Source organism: Bos taurus, chromosome 3 (genome assembly GCF_002263795.3).
Source record: "Bos taurus isolate L1 Dominette 01449 registration number 42190680 breed Hereford chromosome 3, ARS-UCD2.0, whole genome shotgun sequence".
Taxonomy (NCBI): domain Eukaryota; kingdom Metazoa; phylum Chordata; class Mammalia; order Artiodactyla; family Bovidae; genus Bos; species Bos taurus.
This window is the reverse complement of record NC_037330.1, coordinates 11,185,033-11,209,028: the sequence shown is the minus strand read 5'-3', so window position 1 is coordinate 11,209,028 and position 23,996 is coordinate 11,185,033. Positions and strand designations below refer to the sequence as shown.

The 23,996-nt window shown below is 36.7% G+C and overlaps 2 protein-coding genes across 2 annotated transcripts; both read right to left on the bottom strand.

Annotated features, from left to right (window-relative positions):
• Positions 1-4,586: 4,586 nt before the first annotated feature.
• Positions 4,587-5,594, bottom strand: OR10X1C (olfactory receptor family 10 subfamily X member 1C). The gene has a single exon (XM_002685936.4). It carries the CDS (start codon positions 5,556-5,558, stop codon positions 4,587-4,589), a length of 972 nt encoding a protein of 323 aa, XP_002685982.2. The 5' UTR covers positions 5,559-5,594.
• An 8,219-nt stretch (positions 5,595-13,813) lies between these two features.
• Positions 13,814-14,746, bottom strand: OR10X1D (olfactory receptor family 10 subfamily X member 1D). The gene has a single exon (NM_001390437.1). It carries the CDS (start codon positions 14,744-14,746, stop codon positions 13,814-13,816), a length of 933 nt encoding a protein of 310 aa, NP_001377366.1.
• Positions 14,747-23,996: the final 9,250 nt, after the last annotated feature.

Here is a 23,996-nt window from a genome sequence, read left to right as displayed (position 1 = left end):
AAATCTGGTCAACCACTTGTAAAAGAATGAAACTAGAACACTTTCTAACACCATATACAAAAATAAACTCAAAATGGATTAAAGATCTCAACATAAGACCAGAAACTATAAAACTCCTAGAGGAGAACATAGGCAAAACACTCTCTGACATACATCACAGCAGGATCCTCTATGACCCACCTCCCAGAATATTGGAAATAAAAACAAAAATAAACAAATGGGACCTAATTAAAATCAAAAGCTTCTGCACATCAAAGGAAACTATTAGCAAGGTGAAAAGGCAGCCTTAAGAATGGGAGAAAATAATAGCAAATGAAGCAACAGACAAATAACTAATCTCAAAAATATACAAGCAACTCCTACAGCTCAACTCCAGAAAAATAAATGACCCAACAAAAAATGGGCCAAAGAACTAAATAGACATTTCTCCAAAGAAGACATACAGATGGCTAACAAACACATGAAAAGATGCTCAACATCACTTATTATTAGAGAAATGCAAATCAAAACCACTATGAGATACCATTTCACACCAGTCAGAATGGCTGCGATCCAAAAGTCTACAAGCAATAAATGCTGGAGAGGGTGTGGAGAAAAGGGAACCCTCTTACACTGTTGGTGGGAATGCAAACTAGTACAGCCACTATGGAGAACAGTGTGGAGATTCCTTAAAAAACTGGAAATAGAACTGCCATATGACCCAGCAATCCCACTGCTGGGCATACACACTGAGGAAACCAGAAGGGAAAGAGACATGTGTACCCCGATGTTCATCGCAGCACTGTTTATAATAGCCAGGACATGGAAGCAACCTAGATGTCCATCAGCAGATGAATGGATAAGAAAGCTGTGGTACATATACACAATGGAGTATTATTCAGCCATTAAAAAGAATACATTTGAATCAGTTCTAATGAGGTGGATGAAACTGGAGCCTATTATACAGAGTGAAGTAAGCCAGAAAGAAAAACACCAATACAGTATACTAACACATATATATGGAATTTAGAAAGATGATAACAATAACCCTGTGTACGAGACAGCAAAATAGACACTGTCCATAGAACAGTCTTATGGACTCTGTGGGAGAGGGAGAGGGTGGGAAGCTTTGGGAGAATGGCATTGAAACATGTATAATATCATGTATGAAATGAGTTGCCAGTCCAGGTTCGATGCACGATACTGGATGCTTGGGGCTGGTGCAGTGGGATGACCCGGAGGGATGGGATGGGGAGGAGGAGGGAGGAAGGTTCAGGATGGGGAACACATGTATACCTGTGGTGGATTCATTTTGATATTTGGCAAAACTAATACAATTTGTAAAGTTTAAAAATAAAATAAAATTTTAAAAAATAATAATAATTCAAAAAGAAGAAAAAAAAAGAAATTGAAGAACCTCTTGATGAAAGTGAAGGAGGAGAGTGGAAAATTTGGCTTAAAGCTCAACATTCAGAAAACTAAGATCAGGGCATCTGGTCCCATCACTTCATGGCAGATACATGGGAAAACAGTGGAAACAGTGTCAGACTTTATTTTGGGGGGCTCCAAAATCACTGCAGATGGTGATTGCAGCCATGAAATTAAAAAACACTTACTCCTTTGAAGGAAAGTTATGACCAACCTAGATAGCATATTCAAAAGCAGAGACATTACTTTGCCAACAAAGGTCCATCTAGTCAAGGCTATGGTTTTTCCAGTGGTCATGTATGGATGTGAGAGTTGGACTGTGAAGAAAGCTGAGCACCAAAGAATTGATGCTTTTGAACTGTGGTGTTGGAGAAGACTCTTGAGAGTCCTTTGGACTGCAAGGAGATCCAACCAGTCCATCCTAAAGGAGATCAATCCTGGGTGTTCATTGGAAGGACTGATGCTGAAGCTGAAACTCCAATACTTTGGCTACCTCACGCAAAGAGTTGACTCATTGGAAAAGACCCTAATGCTAGGAGGGATTGGGGGCAGGAGGAGAAGGGGACGACAGAGGATGAGATTGCTGGATGGCATCACCAACTCGATGGACATGGGTTTGGGTAGACTCTGGGAGTTAGTGATAGACAAGGAGGCCTAGCGTGCTGCGATTCATGGGGTTGCAAAGAGTCGGACATGACTGAGTTACTGAACTGAACTGAGCCAAAAAAAAAAAAAAAATGAGTTGAGGGTATTTATTCTTATCTATTCCATGTAATCTCTTTGTGCAGTTTGGAGCAATTTCCACTTTGAGAGTTTGGCAGAATCTATCAGTGACATTAAAGGACCCAGATACTTAATGTGATAAGTATTGGGGCAGTTTGAAAATGGGTTGGAGAACAATTTCCAGACACAGAGTATTTCAGTAAGGAATCAGTTTATTAAGAACAAAGAACAGAGATAATATGGGCACTGTGAGTCCAGTGGGTCAACACTTCCTGATAGACCAAGGAAAGCTGACACTGTTTGTGGGTCAGTATCCAACTTGGGGGCTTCCCTGATAGCTCAGTTGGTAAAGAATCCACCTGCAATGTAGGAGACCTTGGTTTGATTCCGGATTGGGAAGATTCACTTGAGAACGAGTAGGCTACCCACTCCAGTATTCTTGGGCTTCCCTGGGGGCTCACCTGGTAAAGAATCCAACTGCAATGCCAATTTGTATAGCCTCAAGGCAAAGAAAGTTCCTGGTGGGAGACTGGCATTAGATGACTGGTTAGGGGACTATTGGGTGACTACTGGGGTGGGCACATTTGCTAATTTGGAGTCAGGAAGCTTGCTGTTGATGATGAGGGGGTCTTTCGGCAACATTTACAGAGGCTGTGAGTCAGTTCCAGACATAATCCTTGGTTCTGGGCTCTACTTCTGTGACCTTGATGGAAGGCCTTGCACCTGTGGCCTTAGGGCAGAACTCACAAGAAATGTTAATTAAAATTCATTTTCTTGAGAATTAAATAACTTTTTCTTCTTATGTCAGTTTTAGTATGTATTTTATAGGATTTTTCCCACTTTGTTTAAATTCTCAAATTATGTTATGAACATAACATAATGTACAGAATTCTCTTATCTTTAATGTCTATCTGAGAAACATCCAGATTTCAATTCTTAAGATTGTTTGTGTCTTCTGTTTTTATTTATTCATAAATTTCATCAAGGAATATTATTTTTCACAGTCTTTTTGTGCTTAGCTATTACTAAATTTTAAAGATGAATGCTTATCTTATAAATATTCAACCTATGAACATTTTAAATGCTATATATTTTGAATGCTATATATTTCATCCAAGCACTGAAAAGCTACATCCACAAGCTTTGACTTGAAGTATTTTTATTTCCTCCAGTTCAAATATTTTTTCTAATATTCATGGGATTTCTTGATTGATTTACTTTTTATTTAGAAATGTGTTTCTTGACTTCTAAACATTTAGATATTTTCTAGGTTTTAATTTTTAGGAATGGAGAGAAATACTACTAAAGCAATAAGCACAAATGTAAAGGGCAAATATTCTGCCTGCATGTGTATTACAAAAATAGTCCCAGGGAAGAAAACAGTCACAGCAATAGATAACCTGAGTTGGGGTAAGGGCATAATAATTTTCACCCATTATCTTACTTATCTTTAGAACATTCACATAAATAATGTAGGTCAGAAACTATTCCAAAGGCTTTATATATTTTATATACACCGATCCTTTGTATAGTAATTGTATCCTTCATGAGAGGACATGTTAGCAGCAGAACTGAGAAAGGATTCAGAAAATTCTTAAGCTTGTATGTTGGGAATTTCACTAAGATTACTAAAAACTTCTCTGTGATATATAACCTATACAATATTTATTTTCCTCTAGGTAAAATAAGTGTTTGGTTCTGTGTATGCCTTTTTACCTTCATTACCTATAGTCTGCCAAAATTATTCAAAAACACTTTTTTGTTGTTAAACCACTTAATATTGAGGCATTTTTTTAAGGTTAGCTGTTTAACGCCCTCTTCATAAAGAAAGTAGAGTTTATATTCAGGCTTTGACAGGTTCCCATAGACTTAGAACATATAGACTTTACTGTCCAATTTACTTATTTGAATCATTGTTCCAAAACATCCTGTGTAGTTAGAATCTAGTATCTAATTCTGATGGACACAATCGTGAACAAAGTTATTAAAAATCATTAATAGTTTGGCATGGAACTTAACAAATATATATATTTACACATAGTTGAATATTTATACGTACTATAGCTCATATCAGAAATGGTTTATATCCTGAAGGAACAAATCAGTTCCTTACAATATTACCTAGAAAAATTCTTCAACTTTTACATCTCTAGCTCTCTAAAAGCATTTCTTTTAGTGAAATGGTCAAAGGTTTTGCTTTTTTTCTTTCCATAATCTTGCTTTCCTCATTGCATCAAAAGTGAAGTGCACCCAGAGATTCATTGATAGAAGCCTAAAATCTGCAGGGACGGAGAATAGAAGTCATTGGACACCTTTCTTTCAGGCCAAGTAAGTGCTTGTCAAGGCATAGGTCCCAGACTCAGTCATTTGATCCCCATACGTCAACCTCTGGAAAAAGGTAAATGGTACAGATTTCACATGTCACAGGGTAAATGCCTCCTGATTTATGAGAACATTCAGTTATGTATGTTCTCATAATCTTCCATAATCCAAGATTGCTTATTCAAGAAATGTGTCTTTCCAAGGGCCTTTCTGAAAGCATTCTTCATGTCCTTATTCCTGAGGCTAAAAATGAGAGGGCTGAGGAAAGGAGTGAGGACAGTGTAAGGAACTGCGATCACTGTGTCATCTCCCCCTGATGCTTCTGGCTTCAGATACACAATAGATGCAAAACCAAAGTGGATGATGACCACTGTGAGGTGGGAGGCACAGGTAGAAAATGCCTTCTGCTTGCCCTCAGCTGACGGGATCTTGAGGACAGTGGAAAGAATGAAAATGTAAGTGAGGATAATGAGCAGAAAGGTGCCCATCAAGCCTGACACTGAGATTGCTGTTACAATGAATTCTGTGAGTTCGCTGTCTAGACAGGACAGCCTCACAATAGCCCTCATATGACAGAAGAAGTGTTCTACAAGATTGGGACTGCAGAAAGAGCCCCTGAATATCAACGCAATCTCTGTCACAGAAATAAAGAAGCCAGCAGCCCAAGCAGAGACCACAAGTTTTCCACATGCCATATTGGTCATAAGCAAAGGATATCTGAGAGGGTTGCAGATGGCCAGGAAGCGATCATATCCCATCAAAGTGAGAAGGATACAGTGAGTGCCACCAAGTCCCAAGAAGAAATACATCTGCAAGGCACAACCTATGACTGAAATGCTTCTTTTCTTGGCCAGGAGATCTGCCAGCATCCTGGGGATAATGGTCAGAGTGTAGCAGGTCTCAGAGAAAGAGAGTGCACCAAGGAAGAGGTACATGGGTGTGTGGAGATGTCTGTCCACCCAAGTAAGACTCATGATGGTCAGGTTACCTGTGAGGGTGAGAAGGTAGAGGCAAAAGAAAACCACAAAGAGGAATGTCTGTGCATGTGGGTAAACAGAAAAGCCAACAAGAATGAACTCTTTCAGGACTGTCTGATTGATCTTCATTGTTGAATTTTCTGAAATATGAAAGAAAGACAAATAAATACTAAACTTTCCATTATTTTTTGAAATGGTTTAAATAGATAAATAGTGAAATTTTCAATTTTTTAAAAAATCATTTTTTTTGTTTATGTTTGTTCATGCTGGGTCTTCATTGTCGCACATGGGATTTTTTTAGTTGCAGCGAGCAGCGACTACTCTCTAGTTGCACGCACGGACTTCTCATTGTGGTGCCTTGTCTTGTTGTGGCATGCAGGATCTAGGGCATATGTTCAGTAGTTGTGGCACATGGGTTTATTTTCCCTGTGGTATGTGGAATCTTCCTGGACGAAGGATCAAACCATGTCTCCTGCGTTGGCAGGTGGACTCCCAACCACTGGACCACCAGAGAAGTCCAAGTTTACAATTTCTGATAGATCATTTAGTTTGGCAATTCACCATGTGTATGTAGGTGATGTTTTTTCCAATGTACTATTTGTTTCTGTAAACAAATGCTCATTACTTTTTATGGCTCTTTCTTGCCCTCATTAATGATTTTAATGGCCCATAATACTAACAGGACAGAAAATATTCTAATTCATGTCCAGATGAAGGAAATTCAGATGAATTTGGTGACTCAGCTTTGGATTTGACTCTAAATCCTGAAAAAAACTATCAAGTAGTTAATAGACAGAGTCACTGTCTGACTCAGAAACTTCCTCTGTATAATGTTGTCTAACTATCTAAGGGGTGAAGGTTGATTGTTAACTTCCTAGCTATTTTGGGACTATATTTGGACAATGACTTACAACTATAAGAAAATCCCATTGTCATTATCCCTTCTTGGAGAAATTGGTTAGGACCTAAATATTAAAGAAAAGTGAAGACCATGTCCTTCTATTTATCTCTAAGTCATTGTTAAGAATTCCTTCTACCTATAGAGCCATTTATAAGCTGAGATTCTTAAATTCTCATGACTCTTTACAATAACTCTACAACAAAGGCAGTTTTATGGTTTGTAAACTAAGATTACATAGGTTCCCCAAAGGAAAAATATATTGGCATAATAAGAAGTTGTTTTAATAGCTCCATGGTGTAAACCCAAGCTATTTCTAACTCACTACTTGCAGAACAGCCTGGCTTCACACAGTAGGCCATATTCCTTCCAAGACAGCCCCCCCATCAAATTTGTTTTCACAGAAACAGTTAAATTCAGAAGAATTTTGATAATGCAAAGAATCAGTGATTCAAATTCAAAGTAGCCCCTTCCTTATCCAGTCTTTACTCAACTGTGTTGTAAATGACTACTTGGAGAATCATCCTCAGTAGAATAGGAATATTAGAATCTCCTTCTACTTTTGGCATATTCTGGCTGTATGTGTTTGTGAAGGGGATGAGGGTACTCTACCTCACCCTCAGTTCTCTCTGAAGTTGTTGCTAAATCAAACTGTCTCAAATTTAGTTTGGAATATGGATCCACTGACAAAATAATACACTACTAATTTAAAGTCAAAGAGAAATAGTAAATTTGAAGAAAATGTAGTGAATTGATCATGAAGAAAACAGTCAAACCATATAAGAATAGTTTCCTACCTCGTGTATTTTATCAGGGCTCCAAAGCCAACTCAGTATCAGTTATATTCTTCTATGATAGTCTTGAAATTGTTGGGAAAATGCTTTGTTCATAACTCAAAAAAGGTAAAGATCAACTTACTATGAACATCATTGGTCAAAGACTCCAGATTTTTTACTTTATCATTGCTAGTTTAGTGACACTGGGAAAGTTCCTGTACATTCCAGTTTCAAATTTTCCTACCTGGCAAGTAAGGAAAGAGGTCCTGACTATGCCCCTTAGCTTTCTATGGTTCCAGAGTTTCTGACACGAGGTGTGAAGTTAGGCCACATGTGCTGTGATCAGTTCCCAACACTCACTGAATTACAATGGCTTAGAGCCTTTCCTTCTAACACTTTAAAGATGATATCTGCTAATCACCTGTTTGAAGTTCCTCAGCTCTAGAGGTTTGTTTCTGGTTAAGAGACCCTCAGGGATTTCTCTCTTCTTCATCAGAGAGAGGAAAAGAACTTTCTCACTCAACTTTGTAATTTGCTCTCATTAGTTACAGGGGTTTGTATAATATGTGACTTGGCTTCTGGGAGTCTCTGGGGATTTAAAACTTTCAGAGTCTATATTCTGCTCATAACCAAGGCTTCCTGCTACTCCGTTAGTTTTGTTTTGCTGAAGAGTGGAATAAACTGTATCCCTAATACTCATTCAATTTGCTCTTCCCCTCACCATAAACACACTTTGTCCCTCTAGTCACAGAGTCCACTCCTGGTATGAACAAAAAATATTGTCTGCCTTTTTTAGTAAATAAGGAATGTTTCTTGCCTTCAAATCATCAAGTAATGAACCACTGAATCTCACCCCACAAATGGTGCACCCGGAGGGGAATTCAAAATGAAGAAATTTAGGATACTGGCCCTTGATAGTTAAGATGAAGACCAAAGGAATAATTTCATTGATCTCAGGCTCTTACATCTTCCCATTTACAGAAAAACATTAAAAATGATTTCAGATGTTTGGGATTTCTTTCTGATTAGCAGTAATCTTTTGATTTTTCACCTACATTTTTTTCCAGCAAAACTCCTACATATACTGGCTCCTCTCTTACCTCTTCAGAACAATATCTAAAAACTATCTGAAAAGCTGTAAACCTGGCTATTTTCCTCAGAAAGTTCACCAAATAAAGCATATTCTCAGCTTTTGGCTTGTGTATTTTTTTAGTCAACCCTGAGCATTTAAGAAAAGCTCACCGTATTTAAAGTGGGAAAAATCAGAAAAGTATGAGTAATAGTTTCTTCTTACAAGGGTTAATATTTTGATGGAGGAGAGAAGATAGTACAGATGAAAAGGGGATTGCACTGTAGTGAGCTGAAGACCCAAACGTTGAATAGACAAGATAGAGGAACTGGATCAAAGGTCAGAGAAGATGCCATGGAGAAGAAGTATTCTCTCTACAAAAAAATAATAGGATTACAAGCAACTGTACCTTAAAAAATTAGACGATATTATAAGGAGTAGGAAAACTGCAGTTCTGTTTTGATTTTTATCCTAAAGTTGTGAGGAGATGCTAAGTCTTAGAAAACATAGAAGGTTGTTTATTGATTTTGTTTATTGATTTTCATGAGAAAATCAATAACAAGATCAGTCTTGACATATTAAGCTCAAAGAAGAGGCAGATATATGCAACAGAAATTTAGAAGTGTTGGCCTGAGTCTTATGTCTGTCTTCAGATGATGAACCTTGTAGTCATAAAAACTGATAAATATAATGAGTGCAGATTTGATAGATTTTACCTGAGAAACATAATCTACCAAAATAGTGGAATATGAACAAGAAAAGCTTGAGAAATAGCCATTGGTGGACCAAAGAAAGAAAAGACCAAATGCTGGCCAAGAAAAGAATCACAAGACTACAGTGTTCTTGAGGGAGAATGACTAGATGGTTTCAGAAAGGGGAGGGAGATGAGAAATTAAACAGAAAGAGATACTTCTGTACTTCTCCCCGGGGATGGAGAAAACTATGTCTAATTATCTTTTACTGAGAATTTATAATATACTGGACACATTATGAAAAATTTTATAAATATATCATTTAATTATCTTAACAATACAATGTAGCTACAACCTTACTACTAAGACCCCAAAATTAAAGTGTCTGAAATGAAACAGTATACTGCTCTCTCATAAAAGTGCAATGACAAGCAGTTCATGATTAGCGGGGCTAGCAAGACAGTTAAACTTCACAAGGTTATACAAGTCACAGGTGGGAGAATTGGTTCTGCCATCTTCAAGTTAAGGTTATCATTGCTGAGTCCAAGGCTGATTTTTAAAACATTTCAGTTATTGTAATTTTCAAGTCCAGCATTTCATTTAGTTCTTTTTAAAAATTTATTTTCTTTATTCATATTCTGTATTTATCATTTCATGATGGCTTCCTTTATTTCTTTAATCATTAATTTTAGGTATCTGAAAATATTTTTAATGGCTACTTTGAACTTTTGTCTTTTGTATTAAAATATAGTTGATTTAAACCTGGTATAAAGTTATTCAGATATATATATATATATATATATTTTTTTTTTCTTTTTCATATAGTTTTCAACCATGGGTTATTGCAAGATATTGAATATTGTTCCCAGTGCTATACTGTAGGAACTTGTTTTTTATCATTTTATATATAGTAGTTTATATCTACTAATCCCAAACTCCTAATTTATCCCTCCCCCATTCCTCTTGGTAACCATAATTTTGTTAGTTTGTTTTCTTATTGTCTCTGTGAACCTGTTTTTGTTTTGTAAATAAAATCATTTGAATTATATTTTAGATTCCACATTTAAGTGATATCATATGATGCTTGTCTTATTCAGTCTGATTTACTTCACTTAATATCATAATCTCTAGGTCCATCCATATTGCTGCAAATGACATTGTTTCATTTTTTTTTTTATGGCTGAGGATTCTCCTCCACTTCTTTATGCATTTAACTGTCAGTGAGCATTTAGGTTGTTTCCATGTCCTGGTTTTGTAAATACTGCTGCAAAGAACATTGGAGTGTGTATATATATCTTTTCAAATTAGAGTTTTTCTCTTGATATATGCCCAGGAATGGGATTGCTGGATTATATGGTAACTCTGTTTTTAGTTTTTTAAATAAAGTTTTTGTCTTTTAAACACAGAATCTAGTCACACTCACAAGGTAGCTTCTGTTGCCTAATATTTTTTTCTGGTAGTTGGTAATATCTCCATGTTTCTGGTAATGGACAGGGAAGCCTGGCCTGCTGCTGTCCATGGGGTCGCAAAGTGTCGGACATGGCTGACCGACTGAACTGAACTGAACCATGTTTTTTTGCGTGTTTTTTCCAATGAGTCAACTCTTTGCATGAGGTGGCCAAAGTATTGGAGTTTCAGCTTTAGCATCAGTCCTTCCAATGAACACCCAGGACTGATCTCCTTTAGGATGGACTGGTTGGATCTCCTTGCAGTCCAAGGGACTCTCAAGAGTCTTCTCCAACACCACAGTTCAAAAGGATCAGTTCTTCGGCACTCGGCTTTCTTCACAGTCCAACTCTCACTAATTGTCTTTTTCTTCACAAGAAGAATGTGCATTTCTTGAGAGAACAAATTGTATTTGTTCCTTGAAGTTTTCATTACACATAGAGGGGAAAATGAACATCTTTCCCATTTTGGAAGAAAACAGAAGCCACTGACCTCCTACTTTATTCCTTCATTGGTTCCATACTATATTTCTCATTGACAGGAATAAAAATCTAGCTTCTTCCCATTAAAATTTTTATTAGTAAAATAATTTAGAAAAAATTGAAATTAAAGGACTCAAACTTTTCAATGTGAAATATAATTAAAATTCAATTTCTTGACAATTAAATGTTTCACTTTTGTGTTTGTTTTAGCATGTATCTTATGTTGTATCTTATAGAATTTTCCAACTTTATGTAAATCCTCATATTTATATTCATGAAATCATTCACAGTATTCACTCATCTTTAATGTCTCTGTGACCTGAGAAACAACTCTATTCCATTCCCATAGTTGTTTATTTGTGTCATCTGTCTTTATTCCCTAGTCAATCTCATCAAAGAATAACATAATTTACCAATGTTTTCAATACTCCAACCTCTGACTTTTTTGAACCAATGGTGGCTTCCCTGATGGCTCAGCAGTAAAGAATCTGCCTACAGTTCAGGAGACATGGGTTTGATCCCTGGGTCACGAAGATACCCTAGAAAAGGAAATGGCAACCCACTTCAGTAGTCTTGCCTGGGAAATCCCATGGAGAGAGGCATCTAGTGGGCTACAGTTCATGGGGTTACAAAAGTTGGACATGGGTTAATGATTAGAAAGCAACAATCACATACTAATATATATTTAATCTTTGCCCTTATATTTATTTTTTCTTCACAATCTTTCTGTGTTTAGCTATTCCTTTACTAAATTATTGAGACAAATGTTTATCTTACAAATTTGCTTTCTATATACCTTTCTTTTTTTTTTTTTCCTTTAAAATTTTTATTTTATTTTTAAACTTTACATAATTGTATTAGTTTTGCCAAATATCAAAATGGATCCACCACAGGCATACATGTGTTCCCCATCCTGAACCCTCCTCCCTCCTCCCTCCCCATACCATCCCTCTGGGTCGTCCCAGTGCACCAGCCCCAAGCATCCAGCATCGTGCATCGAACCTGGACTGGCAACTCGTTTCTTACATGATATTCTACATGTTTCAGTGTCACTCTCCCAAATCTTCCCACCCTCTCCCTCTCCCACAGAGTCCATAAGACGGTTCTATACATCAGTGTCTCTTTTGCTATCTCGTACACCAGGTTATTGTTACCATCTTTCTAAATTCCATATATATGCGTTAGTATACTGTATTTATGTTTTTTCTTCTGGCTTACTTCAGTCTGTATAATAGGCTCCAGTTTCATCCACCGTTCTAATGAGGTGGATGAAACTGGAGCCTATTATACCTTTCTAATATGTATTTTGAGCACTACATATTTCATCCAAATACTGAAAAGATGTATCCTAAAGCTTTGTTCTGTAGTATTTTTAATTCTTACAATTCAAACCTTCTTTTCTAATAGCCACAGGATTTCTTATTTTGATTCATTGTTTATTTAGAAGTGTGTTTCTTGACTTCTAACCATATAGGTATTTCTAGATTCTATTTACTCAAATTGGCTTTTTCTAGTTTAACAATCTATGCTAAGTAGCACCTAGCAATCCCTGCCATGGTCACCATGTCAGATGTATGCAGGTTAACTGGCCCAAATTCAAGTCAGGAACTTGAGTCTACACTTAACATTTTATCTTCTATACTCACTGTGAGTGAGCAGATTGTTAGTATTTATGTCCGAGATGTATAACTTCTCTGGATTGACTAAGCAGTGCTCAGAGGTGGAACACTTTCATCACTGAAGCAGTGATCACAGATGAAGGAGGGGTAAATATTCTGCCTGCATATGTGTTACAAAAATGGTCTCAGGGAAGAAAGGAGAATCATGGCAAGAATTAACCTAATCAGTGCAAGTACATAATCATTTTTATCCATTATGTTACCTATATTTACATGATCCCCATAAATAATCTGGGTTGGAAATTACTCCAGACTTTGTATACATTTTATATATACAATCCACAAGTACAGTGGTTATAACCTTCATGAGAGGACATGAATTTGGTTAGTAGCAGAACTGAAAAAGGATTCAGCAATGGCCCCAGGCTTGTATGCTGGAATTTTCCATAAGATCCCTTGCTAATTTTCTGTGATATACAACCTCCACAGTATTTCTTACTTTCTTTTAGGTAATATAAAGATTTGATGCTGTGTTATCTAGTTTCCTTTATTACATATAAGATGTCTGTAAAAATTATTCCAAAACACTTTTTAATGTCACACTCATCAATACCATGAGAGTTTTTCAAACATTTGCTGTTTAGTGCCTTCATCTTAAAGAAAATGGAGGTTATTTCCAGCTGTCAACATAGATTCCCCCAGTTATGAAACAAGTAGGCACTTCTGCCCTGTTGACTTATTTGAATCAACATTCCAACACATCCTGTAAATTCAGAAGCTAGCATCTGAAAATCATTAAGGAACACCATGATAAACAGTGTTATTAAAAATTTTTAATAATCAGTATGATATGGTACTTAACAAATATAGATGTCAATTCAGATATGCACAGATAAAGAGATTATGATTACTATATAGTGAACCTCCTGTTAAAGTGGTTTATCTCCTGGGAGACACAATTCAGTGCCTCACAGCATTGCCTATATACATTATTCAAAATTCACATTTCTAGATATCTTTAAACATTTCTGAATATAGTGGTCACTCGTGGTATTTTTTCCTTCCACAATCGTTTTTATTCCACTTCATCAAAGGTGCAATAAACCCAGAGGTTGATTGGTAGAAGCCTAGTATCTTCAGAGACTGATATCAAAGCAGAATTAAAGAACTGATAGTACTAGTAAAAGTAGAGTTGAGTATAGTAGATGTAGAAGATGCAGAATGAAAAGAGATAGACAACTTCCTTAACAAGATAAGTCAATTCTTGGGTCCTAGACTCAGTCACTTGATCTCGATATGCCAACCCCTGGAAAAAGGCAAATGGTACAGGTTTCTCAGATATCATAGGGTAAATCCCTTACTGACATCTAGGAATATTCAATCATGCAGCAATAAATCAAGATTATTTATTCAAGGAATTTGTTTTTCCGAGTACCTTTCTGAAAGCATTCTTCATGTCCTTATTCCTGAGGGTGAAAATAAGAGGGCTGAGGAAAGGAGTAATGACAGTGTAGGGGATTGCTATCAGTGTGTCATCTCCCCCTGATGCTTCTGGCTTCAGATACACAATAGATGCAAAACCAAAGTGGATGATGACCACTGTGAGGTGGGAGGCACAGGTAGAAAATGCTTTCTGCTTGCCCTCAGCTGAAGGGATCCTAAGAACAGTAGAGAGAATGAACACATAAGTGAGTATGATAAGCAGGAAGGTGCCTATCAAGCCTGACACTGAGATTGCTGTTACAATGAATTCTGTGAATTTGCTGTCTAGACAGGACAGCCTCACAACAGCCCTCATATGACAGAAGAAGTGTTTGACAAGGTTGGGATGACAGAAAGAGCCCCTGAATATCATTCCAGTCTCTGTCACAGAGATAAAGAAGCCTGCAACCCAAGCAGAGACCACAAGTTTTCCACACGCCATATTGGTCATAAGCAAAGGATATCTGAGAGGGTTGCAGATGGCCAGGAAGCGATCATATCCCATCAAAGTGAGAATGAAACAATTAGTGCCACCAAGTCCCAAGAAGGAATTCATTTGCAAGCCACAACCTATGACTGAAATGCTTCTGTACTTGACGAGAAGATCTGCCAACATCTTGGGGATAATGGTCAGAGTGTAGCAGGTCTCAGAGAAAGAGAGTGCACTAAGGAAGAGGTACATGGGTGTGTGGAGACGTCTGTCCACCCAAGTTAGACCCATGATGGCCAGATTACCTGTGAAGGTGGGAAGGTAGAGGCAGAAGAAAACCACAAAGAGGAATGTCTGTGCATGTGGGTAAACAGAAAAGCCAACAAGAATGAACTCTTCCAGGACTGTTTGGTTGATCTTCATTGTTTGGACATCTGAAATCTAAAAGAAACAACAAACAAATGTTATATTTTCCAGTATTAGTTGACATTTTTTTCTATGAATGAGACAAATGTTTGATGTTAAAATTACAAACTGATTCTTTTTTTTTAAATGGACATATAATTAATTTACAATGTTAGTTTTAAGTGTACAGCAAAGTGATTCAGTTTTATATATATGTATATTGATATAAACACATCTTATTCAGATTCTTTTCCATCATAGGTTATTATAAGACATTGAGTATAATTCCCTGTGCTATAGAGTAGGTTGCTGTTCTCTACAATTTTACATATAATCATGAAAGTGAAAGTCACTCAGTTGTGTCCGACTCTTTGCAACCCCATGGATTATATAGTCCATGGAATTCTCCAGGCCAATGGGTAGCCTTTCCCTTCTCCAGGGGATCTTCCCAAGCCAGGGATTGAACCCAGGTCTCCCGCATTGCAGGCAAATTCTTTACCAGCTGAGCCAGAAAGGAAGCCCATGAGTGTAAGTTAATCCCAGACTCAATTTATCTCTCTTCCCCACCCCTGCTATCCCTTTTGGTAATCATAAGCTTGTTTTCTAAGTTTGTGAGTTTATTTTTTTTGTAAATAAGTTAATTTGTATCACTTTCTAGAGTCCACATATAAGTCGTATTATGTTTGTCATTTCTGACTGACTTACTTCACTTACTATGATCATCTCTGTCCATCCATGATGATGCAAATGGTATTATTTCACTTTTTTTATGGCTTAGTAATTCCATTGCATATAATTATGTGCTGTGTTCTGCTAAGCCACCTCACTCATATCTGACTCTTTTATCCTTTACTCTGTTGATGGAAATTTAAGCTGCTTCTATGTCTTGGCTAATGTAATTAGTGCATGAATCTTTTCAAATTAACTTTTTCTCTGGATATATGCCCAGGGGAGGGCTTGCACGATCATATAGTAACTCTAATATTAGTTTCTTTAAAGAACCTCTATACTGTTTTCTGTAGTGGCTGCACTAATTTATTGGTTATTTATTGGTTTATTTAGTTTAGCAAAATAACTGTGTGTATAGACATAGGGTATTTTCATAATTTTCATTAACTTTTTTCTTTTTTTTTTTTTTATTAGCTTTTTTCTTCTCTGTTGAGTAACTAATTTCAATTACTTATTATGGCTTTTTCTGGCTTAGTTTTAAAAGGATTTTCTTATCTGATAACTTAAAAAGGACAGAAACTTCTATGATTCATGTCCAGATAAAGGAAATTCATGTGCAAAGGTGACTCAGAGTTGGATCAGATTCTGAACCCTGAAATCACTGCTCAATAGTTAATAGAATCAGAGTTTAACACAATAAATTACACATATGATATTGTATATAAATATCTAATGAGTGAAGGTTGATATTTGACTTCCTAGGAATTTGTGGACTACATTTGGTTGATGGCTTATGATTGTAAGAGAAGTTCAAAACTATTAGCAATTCTTGGAGAAGCGAGTTAGGCCTTTAAATGTTAAAAGTAAAGAACATGCTCCCTTCCTTCTACTCTGAAGAGAGGGAGGGAAGATAGAATACAAAAACCCTTACAATATTTTTGATTAATTAGAATATATGTATAATTGTCAGGTAACAATTGACATTTTACCCATGTCTTCAATGCCAAGCTCAGTATATGAACAAGGTTAATGTTAATGAGTTTATGTGTTCTTTGATAATTCTGCTGCTGCTGCTGCTAAGTCGCTTCAGTCGTGTCTGACTCTGTGCGACCCCATAGACTGCAGCCCACCAGGTTTCCCCGTCCCTGGGATTCTCCTGGCAAGAACACTGGAGTGGGTTGCCATTTCCTTCTCCAATGCATGAAAGTGAAAAGTGAAAGTGAAGTCGCTCAGTCGTGTCTGACTCCTAGCGACCCATGGACTGCAGCCTACCAGGCTCCTCTGTCCATGGGATTTTCCAGGCAAGAGTACTGGAGTGGTGTGCCATTGCCTTCTCCTTGATAATTCTACATCTTATTTTATCTAATCCTCCTTGAACTTCCGTAACATATTTTTCTGTATATTTAATACGTCTCCTCATTTTTGTTTGTATTGACCTGTGATTTTCCCTTAACTACACATCAACATAATTAGTATAGCACACATTTTGTGAATCCTTTCATATGTTCATTAAATTTATTCTTCAGAGCACAAAATAAATAAAATAGGACAACTATGAAATGTATAGACGAGGTGTGATTATTTTATTCATTTTTAGAAATAAGATAATTGCATCTCTGATGCATCGTATTTGTAACAGGAATCAAACTGTTTTGACTTAAATGGTACATTCTTTCTATTTCTCAATATTTCCTCCTTGAGGAAACAGACTATGAGTGATATATATCTGTATTTCTAGAATAATAGAGAGCATTTTAAGAAGAAAATAATTTACAGTAATTGTTGAATAAGTAAGTTTTTTAAAGTTTTTAATATAAGAAATTTCTATTTCACTTTGTTATTAGCAATATACAGTGTGTGATCTTGGTCATTTAGATGAATAGACTTTTCATTATTCATTAGATTTGGTTCAGGCTAAGATTAAGCATTCTCACAGGAGACTTCTCATAGTTTTGATTTGCTTTTCTCTAATAATTAGTGATGTAGAACATCTTTTCATGTGATTTTTGGCCATCTGTGTCTCATTTGGAGAAATGTCTATTTAAGCCTTCCACCCATTTTTTGATTGGATTTCTTGCTTTTTGATATAGAGCTGTATGAACTATCTGTATATTTTGGAGGTTAATCCCTTGTCAGTTGCTTTGTTTGCAAATAGTTTCTCCCATTTTGTGGGTTGTATTTTCATTTTGTCTATGGGTTCTGGAGCTGCCTTTGTTTGAGTTTAACTAGGTCCTATTTGCTTATTTTGTTTTGTTTTCATTAATCTAGAAAGTAGATCCAAAAAGATAGCATCTCACACTGATCCAAAAAGATCACCTCACATCATCAAAAAGTCGACAAATAGTAAATGCTGGAGAGCTTGTCTCCACAAGGGAACCCTTCTACACTGCTGGTGGGAATGTAAATTTTTACAATTACTGTGGAAAACAGTATAAATATTCTTTAAAACAAACAAACAAAAAGCTAAAAATAGAACTTCCATATGATCTAGCAGTCTCAGTCTTTGGCATATATCCAGAGAAAACCCTAATCTGAAAAGATACATGCACCACGATGTTCATTAAAGCAATATTCACAATAGCCAAGACATTGAAGCAAATTAAATGTCTTTCAACAGAGAAATGGGTAAAGAAGATGTAGAGCACACACATACATATGTTTATGTATATATATGTGGAATATTACTCAATATTATTGAATATTATTAAATCTCAAAAAAGATTGAAATAATGTCATTTGTAACAAATGGATGAACCTGGAGATTATCAGAATCAGTGATGTCATACCAAAAAAATACAAATATCATATGATATCACTTATATGTGGAATCTTAAAGAAATGATTCAAATGAACTTATTTACAAAATTAAACAGACTCACAGACTTTGAAAACAAACTTATGGTTAGCAAACAGGAAGCATGAAGGGGGAGGGATAAATTAGAAATTTTAGATTAACATATACTGACTATATAAAATAGATCATCAACAAGAGCCTACTAAATTGCACAGGAAATTCTACTCAGTATTCTATAATAACTATATGGAAAAAGAATCTGAAAAGGAATAAATTATATATAACAAATCACTTAGCTATACACCTGAAACTAACACAACATTGTAAACCAACTAGACTCCATATAAAATAAAAATTATGTTTTTTGCTTTTGTTTTAAACATTTTCATGGGAGAATCTCTCTGGTCACTAAGTGTGAGAAAAGGCAGTAGCACAATCATTTAAATTACAAATGTTTCCATGAATAATTCACAACCTATGGACTCTACCGCATAGGTCCCTTGGACTCTTTTGTCCTTTTAGATCTGACAAGAATTTTATTATTTCATAGTCACACAGGAGTCACATGACCTAATCTTTTCTGTGAAGTCTTTTCCCATTCCTGTTTTCTTCTCTCATTATATCCATACCTTCTTATCTGTGAGTAACTCTCTTCTGAAGAGAAGACTGGAGTATTTCTCTGACTTCTTTCCTAAGCATATATTAAGTTGAATAATATTGAATTCATCCTTGGGCTACATCAATACAGCCTTTTAGGTAAGCCTCCTAGTATTCAAACACAGCATGAGTCTCGTTGGTGTACAAATCTTCACTTGCAAATAATTTTCCCTATAAATAGCTTTCTGAAGCATTCTGAACTGTTTCAAAAGAACTTATCTCTCTGTCAGAAAATGCCGCTTTCCTCTGTTTCTCCCTAAGCCATTGTGAAAACTTCCATCAGTACAGCAATCTACATACAAAGGTTCTTAAATTCTCATGACTATTCACAGTAAATATGTAATAATGCAATTATTCAGATTATTTAATCACTGAAGGATTAACTAAGTACCACCAAGTGGGAAAATACATACACACATACATGTAATATATATATATAATTTGTGTATATATTTACATTTATTACATGTAATCATAAAAATAATTTTGTTTTTCAGTCACTCAGTCATGTCCTATTCTTTGCAACCCCATGGACTGCAGCACATCAAGCTTCCCTGTCCTTCACTATCTCCCAGAGTTTGCTCAAACTCATGTCCATTAAGACGGTGATGCTACCTAACCATCTAATCCTCTGCTGCCCTCTTCTGCTTTTACCTTCAATCTTTCCCATCATCAGTCTTTTCCAGTATGTACTTATAATATTGCATACACCTCATCCTACCCTCAGCTATCTCTGAAGTTTTCATTACATCAATTATTTTCTAATCTAATTTGGGATATGGATCCACTGACAAGAGAAATACGTGCTCTTTCCAAAGTTAAGAGAAATAATTTAGAGAAAATGTAGTGACAATTAATTACGATGAAAAGAGAATCAAACCATCTAGAATAGTTTCCTACCTTGTTTATTTTATCAAATTTCCAAAGCCAGTTCAGAGATACAGTTACATTCTTCTAAGATAGTCTTCACATTGATATAAACATGCTGTGTTCTTCACTCAAAAAGAAGCAAAGATCAACTTATTGTGAAAATCACTGGTCAAAGACTGGATTCTTGACTTTATCACTGATACTTTAGTGACCTCAGGAAAGTCCCTGTACCTTCTGAGTCTGAGTCTTCCCACCTAAGAGGTTAAAAAGGAGGTCCTGGTTTTGTGCACTTCAGCTCTCTATGAGTCTGGAGTTTTTTGACAAGAGTTTTGAGGCTAGGCCATGATGCTATGATCAGTTTTCAACACTCACTAAATTGCAACAATTTAGAGCCTTTCTTTCTACTCCTTTGGAAATATTGTCTGATAATTATGAGGGCTTGAGGTTCCTCAGCTCTAGAGGTTTAATTCTGGTTAGGAGACCATGAGGGATTTTCTCTTCTTTCATCAGAGAGAGAGAAAAGTTTCTCTCTCAACTTTGTAATTTGCTCTCATTAGTTACAGGATTTGTATAACAAGTGACTTAAGCTCTTCTAGGAATCTTTGGGGATTTAAAGCTTGCAGAGTTCATATTTTGTCCATAACCAAAGGTTCCTGCAACTTTATAGGTTTTGTTTTGGCAGGATGGAAGTAAACTGCATCCTTAATGCTCATTCAATTCACTTTTTCACTCACCATAATATTTTCCTTCTTTTTTGTTATGTAAACTTTTAATTTTGTATTTGGGTATATCCAGTTTACAATGTCGGAGAAGGCAATGGCACCCCACTCCAGTACTTTTGCCTAGAAAATCCCATGGACGGAGGAGGCCGGTAGGCTGCAGTCCATGGAGTCGCTAGAGTCGGACACGACTGAGCGACTTCACTTTTAATTTTCACTTTCATGCCATTGGAGAAGTAAATGGCAACCCGTTCCAGTGTTCTTGCCTGGAGAATCCCAGGGATGGGGAAGCCTGGTGGGCTGCCGTCCATTGGGTCCCACAGAGTCGGACATGACTGAAGCGACTTTGCAGCAGCAGCAGTTTACAATGTTGTGATAGTTTTGAGTGGACAGCAAGGGGATTCAGTCATACATTCTCCCCCAAACCCCGCTCCCATTCAGTCTGTCACATAATATTGATCAGCATTCCATGTGCTATACAGTAGGTACTTCTTGGCTAACCATTTTAAATATAACAGAGTGTACATGTCCATCCCAAATCAGTTCAGTCCAGTTGCTCAGTTGGGTCTGACTCTTTGTGACCCCAGGGACTTCAGCATGCCGGGCTTCCCTGTCCTTCATCAACTCTCAGTCCTTGCTCAAACTCATGTCCATCAAGTCATAATACCATTCAACCATCTCATCCTCTGTCGTCCCCTTCTCCTATTGCTCTTAATCCCTCCCAGCATCAGGGTCTTTTCTAATGAGTCAGTTCTTCACATCAGGTGGCCAAAGTATTGAAGCTTCAGCTTCAGCATCAGTACTTCCAATGAATATTCAGGGTTGCTTTTCTTTAGGATTAACTGATTTGATCTCCTTGATGTCTAAGGGACTCAAGAGTCTTCTCCAACACCATAGCTCAAAAATACCAGTTCTTCAGTGCTCAGTTTTCTTTATAGTCCAACTTTCACACATGACTACTGGAAAAACCATAGCTTTGACTAGACAGAACTTTTTTTTTATTTAAATTTATTTATTTTAATTGGAGGCTAATTACTTTACAATATTGTATTGGTTTTGCCATGATGAAGATGGAACTTTTTTGGAAAAATAATGTCTGTGCTTTTTCTTATGCTATGTCAGTCATAGCTTTTCTTCCAAGGAGCAAGTGTCTTTTAATTTCATGGCTGCAGTCACAATTGCAGTGATTTTGGAGCCCAAGAAAACAAAGTCTGTCACTGTTTCCTTTGTTTTCCCATCTGTTTGCCATGAAGTGATGGGACCAGATTCCATGATCTTCGTTTTTTGAAAGCTGAGTTTTAAGCCAGCTCTTTCACTCTCCTCTTACACTTTTGTCAAGAGGCTCTTTAGTTTTTCTTCACTTTCTGCCATAAGGGTGGTGTCATCTGCATATCTGAGATTATTGATATTTCTCCCAGCAATCTTAATCCCAGCCTGTGCTTCATCGGTGTGGCATTTCACATGAGGTACTATGCATATAAAATAAGCAGGGTGACAATATACAGCCTTGACATACTCCTTTCCCAATTTGGAACCAGTCCATTGTTTCATGTCTAGTTCTAACTGTTGCTTCTTGACCTGCTTACAGATTCCTCAGGAGAGGGGTAAGGTGGTCTTGTATTCACATCTCTTGAAGAATTTTCCAGTTTGATGTGATCCACACAGTCAAAGGCTTTGGCATAGTCAATAAAACATAAGTAGGTGTTTTTCTAATGTTTTCCTTCTAATCATTGACTTCTTCCTGGTGTATTGACTAAGAGCTTACAGTGTTTAAAAACTGTACTATAGAAGAAATTAGAAAAGTAGAAGGAATAGTATCTTCTTAGAGGGATTTATATCTTGGTGTAAGAAATGTTTTGGACCCAGATTGAATCTGCTTACCCATTCCCAGTAAAGCCGGTGTACTGACTTTTAGTGTGATGAAGGAAAGTGCAGCATTTATTGCAAGGCCAAGCAAGGAGCATGGGTAGCTGTGCTTAAAAACCTGAACTCCCCAATGGATTTCAGATAAGAATTTTTAAAGTCAAATTGAGTGAGAGGGTTGCAGAGTGTGTGATCAGCTCATGAACAATTCTCTGATTTTTTGATGGTGAGATGACAGGGTGGTATCACAAAGGTTAACATCATTAATCCTCAGTCTCCATTCAGTTTGGGAGTTACAAGCTTATGGTCATCATGCAATTAACTTCTTCCACATGGTGGGAGTTTCAATATTTGTAAAACAACTCAGGAATACACGTCAGACACTGTTATCTATGTCCTTTAGGGAGTGAGTAAATATTCTCTGACTCTGCCATATGGCTAATATATTGTTTAAATTGTTTTGAGTTCTCCTGACAAAATTATTATTTTTGGAACTACAAGTTCACATTATTCCAATTATTAACAATTGAGCCAAGTCTTTTGTGACTCAGGGAAGCTTTTCTGCAAATAAGAAGCAGTCAGAGGACATGCTGGGAGGGAAGACCCTATATGGTCCTGCTTGATTACAATCTTCCATTTTCTTTGATATTCCCCAGTCTTCAGGGAAAACAAGTGCAGGGCAAGAAAGAGAATAACATTATTGATAGAGATGTTAATATAAATTGACAGAGGAACTTGGTTTTATGGTGATTCATTTTTAGAATGAAGGTAGAGCGAATATAAGTGTTCAAAAGCAGAGACATTACTTTGCCAACAAAGGTCCATGTACTCAAGGCTATGGTTTTTCCAGTGGTCATGTATGGATGTGAGAGTTGGACTGTGAAGAAAGCTGAGCTCTGAAGAATTGATGCTTTTGAACTGTGGTGTTGGAAAAGACTCTTGAGAGTCCCTTGGACTGCAAGGAGATCCAACCAGTCCATTCTGAAGGAGATCAGCCCTGGGTGTTCTTTGGAAGGAATGATGCTAAAGCTGAAACTCCAGTACTTTGGCCACCTCATACGAAGAGTTGACTCATTGGAAAAGACTCTGATGCTGGGAGGGATTGGGGGCAGGAGGAGAAGGGGACGACAGAGGATAAGATGGCTGGATGGCATCACTGACTCGATGGACGTGAGTCTGAGTGAACTCCGGGAGATGGTGATGAACAGGGAGGCCTGGCGTGCTGCAATTCATGGGGTTGCAAAGAGTCGGACATGACTGAGCGACTGAACTGAACTGAACTGACTGATGCTGCAGTATGCTGAGGACTCAGTGGTCAGACAAAATAAGACCAGAGTATGGACCGGAGTAATTGGAGAAGGTGCCATGGAGAAGTGTTGGGAACACTTCTAAAATAAGAAATATTGGTATTTTAATTCATGATGGAATAAAATATATCTTTGTAGTCCAACACTTCCACTGATATTATGACTACATAGTTGTATGGATATGTAGATACATTGATATAGTGAGACAGAGATTTTTAAAACCTTTAAAGAATATATATGGATGATCAAGGATCATTTGAAAATATGCTAAGCTTTATGAGTTTTTAGAAAACACAAATTAAAAGCACATTGCAATTCTACTACAGAACTATTAGAATGTCTTTAAAAAGTGTCTTTAAAATGTCTTTGAAAAAAAAGATTTGTCATAC

What these genes read in the sequence shown, in the direction of transcription:
- OR10X1C (XM_002685936.4), bottom strand. Translation starts at nt 5,558, where the DNA reads ATGAAGATCAATCAGACAGTCCTGAAAGAGTTCATTCTTGTTGGCTTT.
- OR10X1D (NM_001390437.1), bottom strand. Translation starts at nt 14,746, where the DNA reads ATGAAGATCAACCAAACAGTCCTGGAAGAGTTCATTCTTGTTGGCTTT.